Source organism: Ranitomeya imitator, chromosome 1 (assembly GCF_032444005.1).
Source record: "Ranitomeya imitator isolate aRanImi1 chromosome 1, aRanImi1.pri, whole genome shotgun sequence".
Classification (NCBI taxonomy): domain Eukaryota; kingdom Metazoa; phylum Chordata; class Amphibia; order Anura; family Dendrobatidae; genus Ranitomeya; species Ranitomeya imitator.
In genome coordinates, this window is record NC_091282.1 from 1,015,184,165 (window position 1) to 1,015,201,192 (window position 17,028).

The 17,028-nt window shown below is 47.4% G+C and overlaps 2 protein-coding genes across 2 annotated transcripts in view; one reads left to right on the forward strand and one right to left on the reverse strand.

Annotated features, from left to right (window-relative positions):
• The window catches only part of SETD7 (SET domain containing 7, histone lysine methyltransferase), a 108,393-nt gene extending 92,995 nt beyond the window's left edge, over window positions 1–15,398 (reverse strand). The window contains exons 1-2 of the mRNA XM_069743971.1: window positions 15,296–15,398; window positions 3,922–4,051 (exon numbers count right to left, since the gene is read on the reverse strand). Of these exons, the coding sequence (XP_069600072.1) occupies window positions 3,922–4,051; window positions 15,296–15,335 (170 nt within the window). The 5' untranslated portion in view covers window positions 15,336–15,398. The remainder of the gene's footprint in view (window positions 1–3,921; window positions 4,052–15,295) is intronic.
• Window positions 15,399–15,408: 10 nt separating this feature from the next.
• Window positions 15,409–16,567, forward strand: LOC138654593 (myosin light chain kinase, smooth muscle-like). Its single transcript, XM_069743486.1, has 2 exons — window positions 15,409–15,422; window positions 15,625–16,567. Exons 1-2 carry the CDS (start codon window positions 15,409–15,411, stop codon window positions 16,565–16,567), a joined length of 957 nt encoding a protein of 318 aa, XP_069599587.1.
• The last annotated feature ends 461 nt before the right edge of the window (window positions 16,568–17,028 follow it).

Genomic DNA, 17,028 nt, shown 5'->3' on the forward strand with positions numbered 1-17,028 from the left:
TGCCTTTCATTTGGCTCGTCCTGATCAGCCTGGGGGCTCTGGTGAGGGTTCGGTGACCCCTCCTCAAGGGGGGGGGGGGGGGTACTGTTGTGAATTCTGCTCTTGGGCTCCCTCCAGTGGTTATGAGTGGTAGTGCTGCTGTCTTTGGATCGCAGCATTTATCAGGTGTGTCCACTTGGACAAATTGCAATTTGGACTGTGCTATTTAGTCTTGCTTGATCCTTTAGTCAGTGCCAGTTGTCCATTGTTTTTGGAGGATTCACATCCCTGACTGGTCTCTCCTGTTTGCTGTTCTTTTCAACAAAGATAAGTTCTGGCTTTGTTTTTGCTGTCCACATGCTGTGGGCCTTATAGTTCTGTGCATTTTCATGTTTTGTCTTGTCCAGTTTTGTCTGTGTTAGGATTTTTTGCAGCCAAGCTGTATCTCTGGAGATGCAGATATACCCTCCATGTCTTTAGTCAGATGTGCAGTTTTGTATTTTCTGTGGTGGATGTTTTCTAGTGTTTTAATACTGACCGCATAGTTCTCTGTCCTATTTTTTCTTTTTAGCTAGAAAGGCCTCCTTTGCTAATCCTGATTTCAGTCTGTCATTTCCCTCTCCTCTCACAGTCAATATTTGTGGGGGGCTGTCTATCCTTTGGTGATTTTCTCTGAGGCAAGATAGTTTTCCCGTTTCTATCTTTAGGGGAAGTTAGTCCTTAGGCTGTGTCGAGGTGTCTAGGGAGTGTTAGGTACATCCCACGGCTACTTCTAGTTGCGGTGCTAAGTTCAGGGTCTGCGGTCAGTACAGGTACCACCTTCTCCAGAGTACGTCACATGCTGCTCCTAGGCCACCAGATCATAACAGGGGGCGTGATTGTGTGTGGTTATGGGTTGGGGGCAAGATTGTGTGTGGTGATGGGTTGGGGGGCGATTGTGTGTGGTGATGGGTTGGGGGGCGGGATTGTGTGTGGTGATGGGTTGGGGGGCGGGATTGTGTGTGGTGATGGGTTGGGGGGCGGGATTGTGTGTGGTGATGGGTTGGGGGCGGGATTGTGTGTGGTGATGGGTTGGGGGGCGGGATTGTGTGTGGTGATGGGTTGGGGGGCGGGATTGTGTGTGGTGATGGGTTGGGGGGCGGGATTGTGTGTGGTGATGGGTTAGGGGGCGAGATTGTGTGTGGTGATGGGTTGGGGGGCGAGATTGTGTGTGGTGATGGGTTGGGGGGCGAGATTGTGTGTGGTGATGTGGTGGGAGGCAGAGCTACTGTGCAGGAGGCGGGATTAGCAAGTAATCACGATGCTATATAGGAATATAACATACACCTGTTTATATGGGATATGTGTTCATTCCCCTATTATCTACATATATTTCATGTTCATTTCATATCCAAGATGCATAAGAAATCTATAACTCCTATCCATCTCTTTAGACCTATAAGTTATGTTCATTCTTTTTATTTATTCCTTTTCTTCATTCTTTTTAATACGTTCTGACAGTTGTGCTTTCTTCCGTTTGCAATGTTTCTTGATGAATACAAGATTATGCCAGAATACAGATCATCTATATTACAATTTGAGCCTTGTCATTTCACAAGTGTTCCAGTTTAGGTTTAGAATAATCTACAATGTATTTGATTTTCACAGACTTAATGTTACGGAGGCATTCATTTGCTTTTTACTAAACTCAGCTGTGCAGGCAGAGATCCAAACAACTGCTCAGTCTGCAGACAAGCAACCGCTTGAGGAGTTTCCTGACTATTGATGTACTAGCACGTACCCGCAGCATTTCACAATCCAACATACCTGGCTGTGCTCATACAGCCGGTGCCCGATACCTGCTGCTCACGGATTGAGAAGTATGAAGCAACTGTAACAGATCGTGTAAGCTTATTTATTTTTCACTTTAAAGGATTTTCTCAAACATTATTATCATTTTTAGGAAAAACAATTGTCATTTGGATTGTGAATGCAGAATTAAAAACCTGAGGTTGTTCTCTGCTCTCAAAATAATCAGATTTGAGGGCATCCATGAAGGAGGATCTGACAGAGGCAATACTTTTTCTGAGGACAAATTTATAGATTTCTTCTTATTAACTGCATAACAGTGTTTATTGCATATTTACTTACAAGAGTTTAGAAAAGTTATTTGCTATATTCTAATAAACATAGTTTTTGCTCTAAGTGGTCTGATTACTTGTATGATGGTGAGAAACTGAATAAGCAGGATGTTAATATTTGACAACAGTAAATTTATTGTTACGATTTGGCCATTTATGAAGGAGTTGGAGTCGGAGCCGGAGTCGGAACCTGATAAAATCCAGGAGTCGGAGTCACAACTGTGGCTTACCGACTCCACAGCCCTGCCCCCCAAAGAGTATACTGTAGCCCCCTCATAGGGCATAATGTTGCCCACTTCATATAGTATGATGCAGCCCCCCTGAATATAATGTAGTCCCTGAGAGAATAATGCAGCCCCACCACAGAATATAATACAGCCCCCCCATAGAGTATACTGTAGCCCCCTCATATAGTAAGACGTAGCCCCCCAGAATATAATGTAGTCCCCTGAGAATAATGCAGTCCCCCCCGGAATATAATGTAGCCCCCCCCCAGAGTATACTGTAGCCCCCTCATATAGTAAGATGTAGCCCCCCAGAATATAATGTAGTCCCCTGAGAATAATGCAGTCCCCCCACAGAATATAATGTAGCCCCCTCAAAATATAATGCAGCCCCTCTCCACCCCATCATTGTCCTCATCACCACCTCCATCATTGCCTTCTCCCCCACCAGCCCTATCATTCTCCCCCACCACCCACATCACTGCCCATTCCACCACCATTGTCCATTTCATCACCTCCATCATTGCCTTCCCCCACAACCATCATTGCCCATTTCATCACCTCCATCATTGCCTACCCCCACCACCATTGCCCATCACCTCCATCATTGCCTCCCCCCACCATCATTGACCATCACCTCCATCATTGCCTCCCTCCACCCTCATTGCCCATCACTTCCATCATTGCCTCCCCACCATCATTGCCTATCACTTCATCATTGCTTCCCCCACCATTATTGCCTATTACTGCCATCATTGCCTCCCATCATTGACTCCCCTCACCATCATTGCCCATCACCTCCATCATTGCTTCCCCCCACCCCTCTCACACACAAAGCACAGAATCACACACACAGCACAGCTCACCTCCCTGCAGCAGCAGCACATCTCGGCAGCCTCTTCCTCGCCGCCAGCTGTCTGTCTGAGACAGCGCGCTGGATGATGACGTCATCCAGCTGGGCTGTCTCAGACAGGAAGCAGGATGCCGGGATGTGCTGCGCTGGGTCTGTGTGTGTGCGGTGGTGGGGCTTTACATGCGGGCAGTGTTAGCTGCAGCCTGCGGCTAACGCTGCCCGCTATTAAAGAGAATTGGTATTCACGCCTCTCCATGCCCATAGGGGCGTGGGGAAGCGTGAATATTCATTTTGCTTTAGCAGAGGATCCTGACTCTAGCTGCTGCTAGGCTGGCACAGGGCTAGGTCCCTTGACTCAGGGGCCCCATAGCCACTGGCTGGGGGCCCCTGGAGCAGTGGGGGCCCTTGAAGCAGTGGGGCCCTAGGCAGCTACTGGCCAGTATGCCAGCAGGTGTCAAGAGCCTGGGCCCACTGGAGAATCCTCCGGTTGTCAAGTCCGAGCCTGGTCCCATTCACTTCTCAGTTGATCAGTGAGGATACCGTGAGTTGGATATACAGTAGGGACACCATGAGATCAACTCTTAAAATTCTGGAATGACCTCTGATATATTGAGGCACAGTTATTACATACAATGCACCAAGTGTGTTGTAATATGCATAAAAAAAATAAAGGCATTAGTCTTTTCTGCACTTCTAGTTCTGTAAAGAGTTTGATAGATTAAAAAAAAAATTCAATAAAAATTACCTTCCATCAAAGAAAAAGAATTTCCCACGACCATTTTTTTCTCCATGTACAAAGTGTCCCTCAAAGCGGTCTGTGGAGCTGTAGCTGACAGTGCAGAATCCATGGGGCAAGCCGTCATCATCCAGTTGGCCTGTAACACAGAAAAAAGATCAAACTGTTTTTCCCGCCCCTAGTTTTATTAGGGAATCGTATAGTTATGAGCACTGAAACATTGCAGGAGCTCAGCTGGAGCTGTTACCTTCTGCTTTTTTAATGTGTATGGATACCAACATATTAAAGGGTTATAGCATAGCTTAGCAATACGCTAGAATAATAATAATTTTTATTACCGTAGCGCCAACATATTCCGCAGCACTTTACATTTTAAAGAGGACATGCCCAGACAATAAAAGACATTACAGGATAACAATAATCACATAAACAGATACCAAGAGGAGGGAGAGCCCTGCTCGCAAGCTTACAATCTATGAGGCTGTCATTTATGGTCGCCTCTTCACTGTACAGAGACGCCCTCACCATCTGCCGTGCAGAAACTGCAGCACTGTCCCATTCAAGAGTTTCACTGGATGCAGTTCTCTGCACAGCCAGATTGCTAGGAGAGGCGCTGTACAGGGGAAACGTTGAACTTCAGATGCAGTGCTAATCATTGCTATGACCCCATTAGTCTCATTATTGGTGGGGAACCAGATGCCAGGCCCACACTGATCCTAAAATTGATATATAGCCCTGAATTTATAAGAATGGGGGACAGTGTTGATAATGTCTGTTTAAAGCGCTGTGGAATTAATGGCGCTCTATAAGTGAGTAAAATAAATAAATATCCCTTTAACTATGGCCATAAAATATAGTACATAGTATAAACACAATTTGTATACACTACATTTCTAAGTCTCAATCTGAAAACCAGAGATTTATACATATGTATAATGCCCACCTTGTCCTATGATACATGGAAGCGGATGCGCTATAGAAAATACAGTGGGGGAAATAAGTATTTGATCCCTTGCTGATTTTGTAAGTTTGTCCACTGACTAAAGGTACCGTCACACTAAGCGACGCTGCAGCGATACCGACAACGATCCGGATCGCTGCAGCGTCGCTGTTTGGTCGCTGGAGAGCTGTCACACAGACACCTCTCCAGCGACCAACGATGCCGGTAACCAGGGTAAACATCGGGTTACTAAGCGCAGGGCCGCGCTTAGTAACCCGATGTTTACCCTGGTTACCATCGTTAAAGTAAAAAAAACAACCACTACATACTTACATTCCGGTGTCTGTCCCCGGCGCTGTGCTTCTCTGCTCTGGCTGTGAGCGCCGGTCAGCCGGAAAGCAGAGCGATGACGTCACCGCTCTGCTTTCCGGCCACTGTGCTCAAAGCCAGTACAGGAGGAGTGCAGAGAAGCAGAGCGCCGGGGACAGACAGCGGTAGGTAAGTATGTAGTGGTTGTTTTTTTTACTTTAACGATGGTAACCAGGGTAAACATCGGGTTACTAAGCGCGGCCCTGCGCTTAGTAACCCGATGTTTAACCTGGTTACCAGCGAAGACATCGCTGAATCGGCGTCACACACGCCGATTCAGCGATGTCAGCGGGAGATCCAGTGACGAAACAAAGTTCTGGACTTTCTTCCCCGACCAGCGATATCACAGCAGGGGCCTGATCGCTGCTGCGTGTCACACTGGACGATATCGCTAGCCAGGACGCTGCAACGTCACGGATCGCTAGCGATATCGTCCAGTGTGACGGTACCTTAAGGCTGCCGTCACACTAGCAGTATTTGTTCAGTATTTTACCTCAGTATTTGTAAGCCAAAACCAGGAGTGGAACAATTATTAGAGGAAAAGTATGATCGAAACATATGCACCACTTCTGTATTTATCACTCACTCCTGGTTTTGGTTTACAAATACTGATGTAAAATACTGACCACATACTGCTAGTGTGACGGCAGCCTAAGGCTATGTGCACACGATGCGGATTTGCTGCGGATCCGCAGCGGATTTTTCCGCGCAGAAACGCTGCTGATCCGCACTGTGATTTACAGTACAATGTAAATCAATGGGTAAAAAAAAAAGTTGTGCAGATGGTGCGGAAAAATCAGTGCTGAATTGCTGCGGATTTAAAAGAAGTGCATGTCACTTCTTTTGTGCGGATCTGCAGCGTTTCTGCACCCCTCCATGATAGAAATCCGCAGTGGCAAAAACTGCATAAAATCTGCATCAATTCCGCGGCAAATCTGCAGCTGCGGATTCTGCCAGGAGATGCGGATTTTGTGCAGAAAATTCTGCACCACAATTCCTACGTGTGCACATAGCCTAAGACATGAACATTCTATAATTTTAAGGGTAGGTTAATTTTAACATTCAGAGATAGAATATCAAAAATAAAATCCAGAAAATCAAATTGTATAAATTATATAAATTTGCATTTTGCATTGATAAATAAGTATTTGATCCCCTATCAACCATTAAGAGTTCTGGCTCCTACAGACCAGTTAGATACTCCTAATCAACTCATTACATGCATTAAAGACAGCTGTCTAACATATTCACCTTTATAAAAGACTCCTGTCCACAGACTCAATTATTCAGTCAGACTAACCTCTACAACATGGGCAAGACCAAAGAGGCTTCTGAGGGTATGTGCACACGTTGTGGATTTTGCTGCGAATAAGCCTGGAGGTGTGTTTGAGGTCATTGTCCTGTTGAAAAATAAATGATGGTCCAACTATACGCAAACCAGATGGAATAGCATGCCGCTGCAAGATGCTGTGGTAGCCATGCTGGTTCAGTATGCCTTCAATTTTGAATAAATCCCCAACAGTGTCACCAGCAAAGCACCCCCACTCCATCACACCTCCTCCTCCATGCTTCACGGTGGGAACCAGGCATGTACAGTCCATCCATTCACCTTTTCTGCATCGCACAAAGACACGGTGGTTGGAACCAAAGATCTCAAATTTGGACTCATCAGACCAAAGCACAGATTTCCACTGGTCTAATGTCCATTCCTTGTGTTCTTTAGCCCAAACAAGTCTCTTCTGCTTGTTGCCTGTCCTTAGCAGTGGTTTCCTAGCAGCTATTTTACCATGAAGGCCTGCTGCACAAAGTCTCCTCTTAACAGTTGTTGTAGAGATGTGTCTGCTGCTAGAACTCTGTGTGGCATTCACCAGGTCTCTAATCTGAGCTGCTGTTAACCTGCGATTTCTGAGGCTGGTGACTCGGATAAACTTATCCTCAGAAGCAGAAGTGACTCTTGGTCTTCCTTTCCTGGGGCGGTCCGCATGTGAGCCAGTTTCTTTGTAGCACTTGATGGTTTTTGCCACTGCACTTGGAGACACTTTCAAAGTTTTCCAATTTTTCAGAATGACTGACCTTCATTTCTTAAAGTAATGATGGCCACTCGTTTTTCTTTACTTAGCTGCTTGTTTCTTGCTATAATACAATTTCTAACAGTCTATTCAGTAGGACTATCAGCTGTGTATCCACCAGACTTCTGCACAACACAACTGATGGTCCCAACCCAATTTATAAGGCAAGAAATCCCACTTATTAGACCTGACAGGGCACACCTGTGAAGTGAAAACCATTCCCGGTGACTACCTCTTGAAACTCATCAAGAGAATGCCAAGAGTGTGCAAAGCAGTCATCAAAGCAAAAGGTGGCTACTTTGAAGAACCTAAAATATAAAGACATAATTTCAGTTGTTTCACACTTTTTTATTAAAGGGCACCTGTCACCCCGAAAATCGTGGGTGAGGTAAGCCCACCGGCATCAGGGGCTTATCTGCAGCATTCTGTAATGCTGTAGATAAGCCCCCGATGTTACCTGAAAAAGGAGAAAAAGACGTTATATTATACTCACCCAGGGGCGGTCCCGCTGCTGGTCAGGTCGGATGGGCGTCTCCGGTCCGCTGCGGCGCCTCCTATCTTCTTTCCATGACGTCTTCTGATCTTCAGCCACGGCTCCGGCGCAGGCGTACTTTGCTCTGCCCTCTTGAGGGCAGAGGATAGTACTGCAGTGCGCAGGAAAGGTCAGAGGCCCGGCGCCTGCGCACTGCAGTACTTTGTCTGCCCTCAACAGGGCAGAGCAAAGTACGCCTGCGCCGGAGCCGTGGCTGAAGATTAGAAGAGGACGTCATGGAAAGAAGATAGGAGGCGCCGCAGCGGACCGGAGACGCCCATCCGACCTGACCAGCAGCGGGACAGCCCCTGAGTGAGTATAATATAACGTCTTTTTCTCCTTTTTCAGGCAACATCGGGGGCTTATTTACAGCATTACAGAATGCTGTAGATAAGCCCCTGATGCCGGTGGGATTACCTCACCCGCGATTTTCGGGGTGACAGGTTCCCTTTAAGTATATAATTCCACATGTGTTACTTCATAGTTTTGATGCCTTCAGCGTGAATGTACAATTTTCATAGCCATGAAAATACAGAAAAATCTTTTAAGTGAGCAGGTGTGTCCAAACCTTTGGTCTGTACTATATATACCTACCGGTATATAGTTGTTGGCAAAGCTAGCTTACCGCTTTGAAGAAACAGGAATACATCCAACCTGTGGTTACTGTTCGCACGGAAAACGGATTGGGACAAATCCACACATGTAAAAAAAAAACCTTTTTGTTTCTCCAGCGATCAGTCCAATGGTAGAGTAAAATATACCTTTTATTTATCCATTAAAAAGTTCCAGAATTCTTCAGTAACAATATTGCATATATTTGATCCCCTATGGACGACATGTTTCGACACCACATGTGTCTTCCTCCACGTCCGAATGAGTACTCATGAGTACTGAAGAATTCTGGAACTTTGTAATGGATAAATAAAAGGTATATTTTACTATACCATTGGACTGATCGCTGAGATATATATCTATATCTCTCTATCCATCTATATCTATCTCAGTAGCCTCAGGAGCTGAGCCATCTTTAGTATGTTCCAGTCTCTATCTCTGGATAGAGAAAATGGAAGAGCTGAACATACTGAAGGTGCGATGGGCTATATCATGCATCCTGAGAGTATTGTGAGTGTGGGCCATAACTCAAGTTCTACTCATTGCCAGTAAGCCGGCCAGACATGATTTAAACCCCCATTTACCTGTATATTACCATTATATCTGAAGGTAAATAACTTTTATGGGGAGGTGACAGGTTCCCTCTAACAGCATAGATCCAGCTGATACATTTTAGCGCCTGCTCACCTCTGGTTTTGACATTAGCCACACTGTGTTTGCATGGGCACTGGGAAATCTGATATAAATGTACAATGTGTCCATAGACCTCCATCAACTAGGAGCCATACACCTTGTTAATAGAGGCGAAACTGCTAATAGAGTGAAGAAGCGTAAGATATTAGGTCTTTGAAGGTCATCTGAACAGTCTTTGGTTGCAACCAGGAGGCAGAATTCTTGAGACCAGTGAGGATCTGAAGCACAAGGTAGATTAGTTGGATATCTTCATAAATCAACAACCTGCCACCAGTTTGCAAGCATGTAAAAAAAAAACAAAAAACCTGTTGAAAGTCAATATTTCCAAATCCTGATAACATATTGTCTCCACGTTTCATCCACTGTCCCCAGCAGTATATTATCGTCTAAGCCCTTCATCTCTCACTGACCTAATCTCTCTCGTCTGCTGTCGCAGCAGATCCCGGTTGTCCACTTGTAAAGCAGATTATTGTCACGGCTGCAGCCTGTCTGAGAGGTAATACACAGGTACTAGCGTGTAAGCATCGCTAGAGAACAAGGCGCTTATTTACTAGACTATAATCGTACATTTCTACAAGTCATCAGGCGGATTACAATTAACATGCTACAAGGTCACAATAGCCATATTCATAGCATGCCATCATATAATCTCCAGCTGCAGAAAATACCTAGTGCTACTGTGACAGGAGATGGGGAACTCATACTCAACAGCGGATAAAGATATCAAAGTCAGTGCACCCTTCCGATCCTGCTTGCAGCATCAGAGCACAGTTTTGGGAAAGCATTCGACCTGACCTGTGAATCTTCAGGAACACACTCCCCCCAGCAAGCAGGAGCCGGGGAGGCAGGGTGGAGGTGTGCTCCTGAAGATAGAAATGGGGACAACTTCAAAAAACTCCAGAAGTAACAGTAAATATCCACCAGTACATAAATGTCCATAAACTCGGGCATCAGGTTGTCACATCCCTTCCTTTGTTTAGCAATGTGTTATGATCCAGACAAGGGGTGAGATAACTTCTAAGAAGGCCACAGATTAGATGTCACCATTTCCCCCTACTATGTCTTGACATTAACCATTTGGCGCAGATGAACTATACATCTTAAGATCATGGAAAATGGAGGGTTAATTCTTAAAGAATTTTTTTTTTTTAGTGATCCTTAGAAAATGAACAATTAAAATCCACCTGACATGATCGCAATAGTCACTAGTCTGCGATCCTGGTACATGGATTTTAATGGTCTCTATTTTCTATGGATCACAAATAAAAAAACAATTTAAAGTTTTTAAGAATCATGGATAAGCTGTTATGGGTATGGTTAGTGGTTGGGTGAAGCCATTTATTATCAAACTACTGTGTTTTCCTCTTTTTAAATCATAATGACAACCCGAAACATCCAAATGACCCTGATCAAAAGTTCACATACCCTGGTGATGTTGGCCTGATAATATGCACAGAAGTTGACACTAATGGGTTTGATTGTCTACTGAAGGTAACATCCTCACCTGTGAGCTGTTTGCTTATAATTAGTGTGTGTGCATAAAAGCTGAGTGTGGCGAACAGTCCAACATAAAAAATGCATAGAAGGGCACAATGCCATTTCACAAAAGGAGTGAAGCCATCTAGTTCAGTTCATAACAAAATATGGTCCCACAGATCATAGTAAAAAGCAAAATGCCGGTACATGCACAATGAAATATTAACAAATTGTGGGCAAGAAAAGGAATGGAATCTCAGAAAGCAGAAAAATGGAACTAATGAAAATAGCATAAGGACAATACTACCCAATTCCTTATGAATAACAAATGGTGTAAATGAGACAATATGAAAACACAGTGATCTTACTGACCTGGTTAGATAATGTTAAAGGGAGTCTGTCACCCCAAAATTGTATATGAGCTGCGGCCACCGGCATCAGGGGCTTATCTACAGCATTCTGGGGGGGTGGTCAGGGTCCGATGGGTGTCGCGGTCCGGGCCTCCCATCTTCTTACGATGACGTCCTCTTCTTGTCTTCACGCCGCGGCTACGGCGCAGGCGTACTTGTCTGCCCTGTTGAGGGCAGAGCAAAGTACTGCAGTGCGCAGGTGCCGGGAAAGGTCAGAGAGGCCGCAGCGTGAATACAAGAAGAGGACGTCATCGTAAGAACATGGGAGGCCCCAGACAGGACTGGGACGCCCATCGTACCGGACCGCAGCGGGACCGCCCCTGGGTCCAGAATGCTGCAGATAAGCCCCTGATGTCGGTGGCCGCAGCTCATCTTCGATTTTTGGGGTGACAGGTTCCCTTTAATATGATACCTGATGTAAAGGGATCGGCTCAGTGGCTGGTTACGTTTTTAATAAAATTAAGTCTTGCGTGCTTAGAGGGTGGTACGTAGGCGCAGGGTCTTCTTCTGGTTCGCGCCCCCCCACCAGCCTCCTCTGCTTCTTGTACAGGTCACTGATTATTCAGTGACCTGCCTAAAAAATTCCACGTCGCTGCCAATATTGTGTGGGTGGCGCATGCTTGGTGAAAAATTGGCAAAATCTGTGCATCTCAGTGCCTCTGGTGCAATTTTATCAAAGTCCTGCACACAGGATGCCAACTCACAATGCGCACGTGCCACCCACACAATGATGGCGGAGGCGCAGAATTTTAAAAAGGACGAATGTCACTTAATAATCAGTGACCTGTTCAAGAAGCAGATGAGACTGGTGGGGTGTGGAGAACCAGAAGAAGACCTTGTATCCTGGCCCAGAGCCCACAAGACGCCATTTTCTGAACACTTCATAAGGTGAGTATTCAGCAACCACTGAGCAGATCCCTTCACACCAGGTATCATATTAATTAGCATCACAGCGCCATTATGGCCATGCCTTTAGTTTATAGGACTAACTCCTGCTGACAGGGTCTCCTTAATTGGAATGCACTCATCTGATTTACACACTGGTGTGAGTGAGGCCTTACCTAAAGTAAAGATGTTGCTTCTCACTGCGGACAGAAGCTCTTCATCCATGTGCACACAATCTACCGTAGTATTTGCAGCAGAAACCACAGCAGGAAAAATGGTGTGTAAAATATCAGCATTTTTTGCCCATTCATTTGAATGTGTGAAAAACACTACAAAAAAGTTGAAATAATGGATATGCTGCAGATTAATAAAAAACAAAAAAAAAAACAAAAAAAAACAGTTCAATGGTTCTGATCTGCAAGGAAAAAAATGAGCAGCATGTGCATGAGATTTAAGGGATCTCATTCACTTTGCTGGTACTGTAGAACGCTGAATTTTGTTCCATGGAAAAAACGCATTGTGTGAACAAGTGCTTAGAGAATCTTGCAGTACGGTCAACTATCTGTCTTCCAGGAGGAATGTTTTCTAGTGGTCATTTCTCAGTAGCACTACTGTGCTTACCCGATAGCATATATCAGGAGCGCTTTCCTAGGTAAATATTGATATATAAATATGGAGCCCCATATGGGAGATTAGTGATACAGAGTAAACACAGATTATTCATGTGCGGTTATTCACCCCGCCGCGGATACATATATAGCACAGGATCAGAAATCATCGTATTGGCAAAATTATCCAGCGCTGATGCTCCAGTGCTCCCAATCCTTATCTACAAGGGGCAGCTCACGTCCCAGATCCACCAGTGGTCGCATCGCTCCCATGCTGGTGGTCTGCGCACAAAGATAAGGGGCACCGCTGGAGCATCACACAATTTTCTCTTTTGGTTTATGACATTTACAGATTTTTCTATTATTGTGAGGACAGATACCTTTACAACAAAGGAAATGGAACAAACTGAATACTATATTATAAATTAAGGCTGTTAGTTATAGGAAAGTAGTAATCCTGTAGGTAATCCAGTGTGTGGAGATGTACTCCAGTGTGTGTGGGGAGGTACTCCGGTGTGCGTGGACATGTACTCCGGTGTGCATGGACATGTACTCCGGTGTGTGTGTGGAGATGTCCTCCGGTGTGTGTGGAGATCTCCTCCGGTGTGTGTGGAGATCTCCTCCGGTGTGTGTGGAGGTACTCCGGTACGTGTAGGGATGTACTCCGTGTGTGTGGGGAGGTACTCCGGTGTGTGTGGAGATCTCCTCCGTTGTGTGTGGAGATCTCTTCCGGTGTGTGTGGAGATCTCCTCTGGTGTGTGTGGAGGTACTCCGGTACGTGTAGGGATGTACTCCGTGTGTGGGGAGGTACTCCGGTGTGTGTGGAGATCTCTTCCGGTGTGTGTGGAGATCTCCTCTGGTGTGTGTGGAGGTACTCCGGTACGTGTAGGGATGTACTCCGTGTGTGTGGGGAGGTACTCCGGTGTGTGTGGAGATCTCTTCCGGTGTGTGTGGAGATGTCCTCCGGTGTGTGTGGAGATCTCCTCCGATGCGTGTGGAGATCTCCTCCGGTGTGTGTGGAGGTACTCCGGTACGTGTAGGGATGTACTCCGTGTGTGTGGGGAGGTACTCCGGTACGTGTAGGGATGTACTCCGGTACGTGTAGGGAGGTACTCCAGTACGTGTAGGGATGTACTCCGTGTGTGTGGGGAGGTACTCCAGTACGTGTAGGGATGTACTCCGTGTGTGTGGGGAGTTACTCCGGTACGTGTAGGGAGGTACTCCAGTGTGTGTGGAGATGCACTCCGGTGTGTGTGGAGATGCACTCCGGTGTGTGTGGAGATGCACTCCGGTGTGTGTGGAGATGCACTCCGGTGTGTGGGGAGATGCACTCCGGTGTGTGGGGAGATGCACTCCGGTATGTGTGGAGTTGCACTCCGGTGTGTGTGGAGATGTACTCCGGTGTGTGTGGAGATGCACTCCGGTGTGTGTGGAGATGCACTCCGGTGTGTGTGGAGATGTACTCCGGTGTGTGTGGAGATGCACTCCGGTGTGTGTGGAGATGCACTCCGGTGTGTGTGGAGATGTACTCCGGTGTGTGTGGAGATGCACTCCGGAGTGTGTGGAGATGCACTCAGGTGTGTGTGGAGTTGCACTCCGGTGTGTGTGGAGATGCACTCCGGTGTGTGTGGAGATGCACTCCGGTGGGTGTGGAGATGTACTCCGGTGTGTGGAGATGTACTCCGGTGTGTGTAGGGATGCACTCCGGTGTGTGTGGAGATGTACTCCGGAGTGTGTGGAGATGCGCTCCGGTGTGTGTGGAGATGTACTCCGGTGTGTGTGGAGATGCACTCCGGTGTGTGTGGAGATGTACTCCGGTGTGTGGAGATGTACTCCGGTGTGTGTAGGGATGCACTCCGGTGTGTGTGGAGATGTACTCCGGTGTGTGTGGAGATGTACTCCGGTGTCTGTGGAGATGCACTCCGGTGTGTGTGGAGATGCACTCCGGTGTGTGTGGAGATGTACTCTGGCGTGTGTGGGGAGGCACTCTGGCGTGTGTGTGTGGAGATGCACTCCGGTGTGTGTGGGGAGGTACTCCGGCGTGTGTGGGGAGGTACTCCGGCGTGTGTGGGGATGCACTCCGGTGTGTGTGGGGATGCACTCCGGTGTGTGTGGAGATGCACTCCGGTGTGTGTGGAGATGCACTCCGGCGTGTGTGGAGATGTACTCCGGCGTGTGTGGGGAGGTACTCCGGCGTGTGTGGGGAGGTACTCCGGCGTGTGTGGGGAGGTACTCCGGTGTGTGTGGAGGTAGTTCAGTCCAGTGGTCAGCCGGTCTCTAGGACCCCTTGTTGGGGAGTGTACAGATGACACCTTCTGGAGCTTTGTCCTTGTGCACACACCAGTATTGGAGCCATGAAGTTACTGCTGAGCTCCTGCCTGTCAGATTGCCTGGGGAAGTCTGGGATCTGGTGCACAACTCTGCAGTCCTAGGCCAGGGCCCCGATCGCTGATAGATCCTACATGCTGAGCAATCTATAGGAAGTAGATCCCTGCATGGACACTTGCGGTGGCCGGAGCCCTGGTCGCCCTCTGCCATGCCGCCTGCCTCTTCCCTTCTATGGGCCGGATCGGCGGTGCATAAACTGGATATAGAAGGATCTAATCTCAGCAGCAGATGAAGTTGCATCACGTCGGCTGTTACTTTGTGCACGCCATCCTCCTCCTCCTCCCCCTCTCCAGCCTCCGCCACTTCCTTTTTGGGGAGACCCTATTTTAGCAGCCACGTTATTGCCTACATGTGAAACACTGACCTGCGCTGCAATCTGCAGCCAGACACAAAGCACCCACCTTCCACGGTCTCCTCCACGTTCTCATCATCGCTGTCCATGGCTTCCCCTGCGATTGACAGACACCAAGTTATTCCGCGTGCGTGCCACTCTTGGGCGCCCCCTCCCTCAACGATGCTGGAGAACGCGTGAGCTAGGCCAGCAGCGCCCCCTATGGACACAGCGGGCACCGCACCTGTAGTGGAGCTCTTCTCTGCAGTCTTGTGTCTGATCATCTGTACTAGAGATCGCTGCCTTCTCATAGGCAGCAAGTGGCATCCCCCAAACCAGTGTGACATCCCCCAAACCATTGTGACATCCCCCAAACCAGTGTGACATCCCCCAAACCAGTGTGACATCCCCCAAACCAGTGACATCCCCCAAACCAGTGACATCCCCCAAACCAGTGACATCTCCCAAACCAGTGACATCCCCCAAACCAGTGACATCCCCCAAACCAGTGACATCTCCCAAACCAGTGGCATCTCCAAAACCATTGACATCTTCCAAACCAGTGACATCACCCAAACCAGTAACATCACCCAAACTTGTGGCATCCCACAAACCAGTGACATCTCCCAAACCAGTGACATCGCCCAAACCTGTGACATCACTCAAACCAATGACATCACCCAAACCAGTGACATCTCCCAAACCAGTGACATCACCCAAACCAGTGACATCACCCAAACCTGTGGCATCCCACAAACCAGTGACATCACCCAAACCAGTGACATCACCCAAACCAGTGACATCACCCAAACCAGTGAAAATCAGCCAAACCAGTGACATCACCCAAACCAGTGACATCACCCAAACCAGTAACATCTCCCAAACCAGTGACATCAACCAAACCAGTGACATCCCCCAAATCAGTGACATCTCCCAAACCAGTGACATCACCCAAACCAGTGACATCCCCCAAATCAGTGACATCACCCAAACCAGTGGCATCTCCAAAACCATTGACATCTTCCAAACCAGTGACATCACCCAAACCAGTAACATCACCCAAACTTGTGGCATCCCACAAACCAGTGACATCTCCCAAACCAGTGACATCGCCCAAACCTGTGACATCACTCAAACCAATGACATCACCCAAACCAGTGACATCTCCCAAACCAGTGACATCACCCAAACCAGTGACATCACCCAAACCAGTGACTTCACCCAAACCTGTGGCATCCCACAAACCAGTGACATCACCCAAACCAGTGACATCACCCAAACCAGTGACATCACCCAAACCAGTGACATCACCCAAACCAGTGAAAATCAGCCAAACCAGTGACATCACCCAAACCAGTGACATCACCCAAACCAGTAACATCTCCCAAACCAGTGACATCAACCAAACCAGTGACATCCCCCAAATCAGTGACATCTCCCAAACCAGTGACATCACCCAAACCAGTGACATCTCCCAAACCAGTGGCATCCCTCAAACCACTGACATCTCCCAAACCAGTGACATCTCCCAAACCTGTGACATCACCCAAACCTGTGACATCAGCCACACCAGTGACATCTCCCAAACCAGTGACATCACCCAAACCAGTGACATCACCCAAACCTTGAACATCCTCCAAACCAGTGAAAATCACCCAAACCTGTGGCATCCCCCAAACCAGTGACATATCGCACACCAGGGACATCTCCCAAACCAGTGACAATACCCAAACCAGTGTTATCACCCAAACCAATGGCATCCCTCACACCAGTGACATCTCCTAAACCAGTGACCACCCAAAC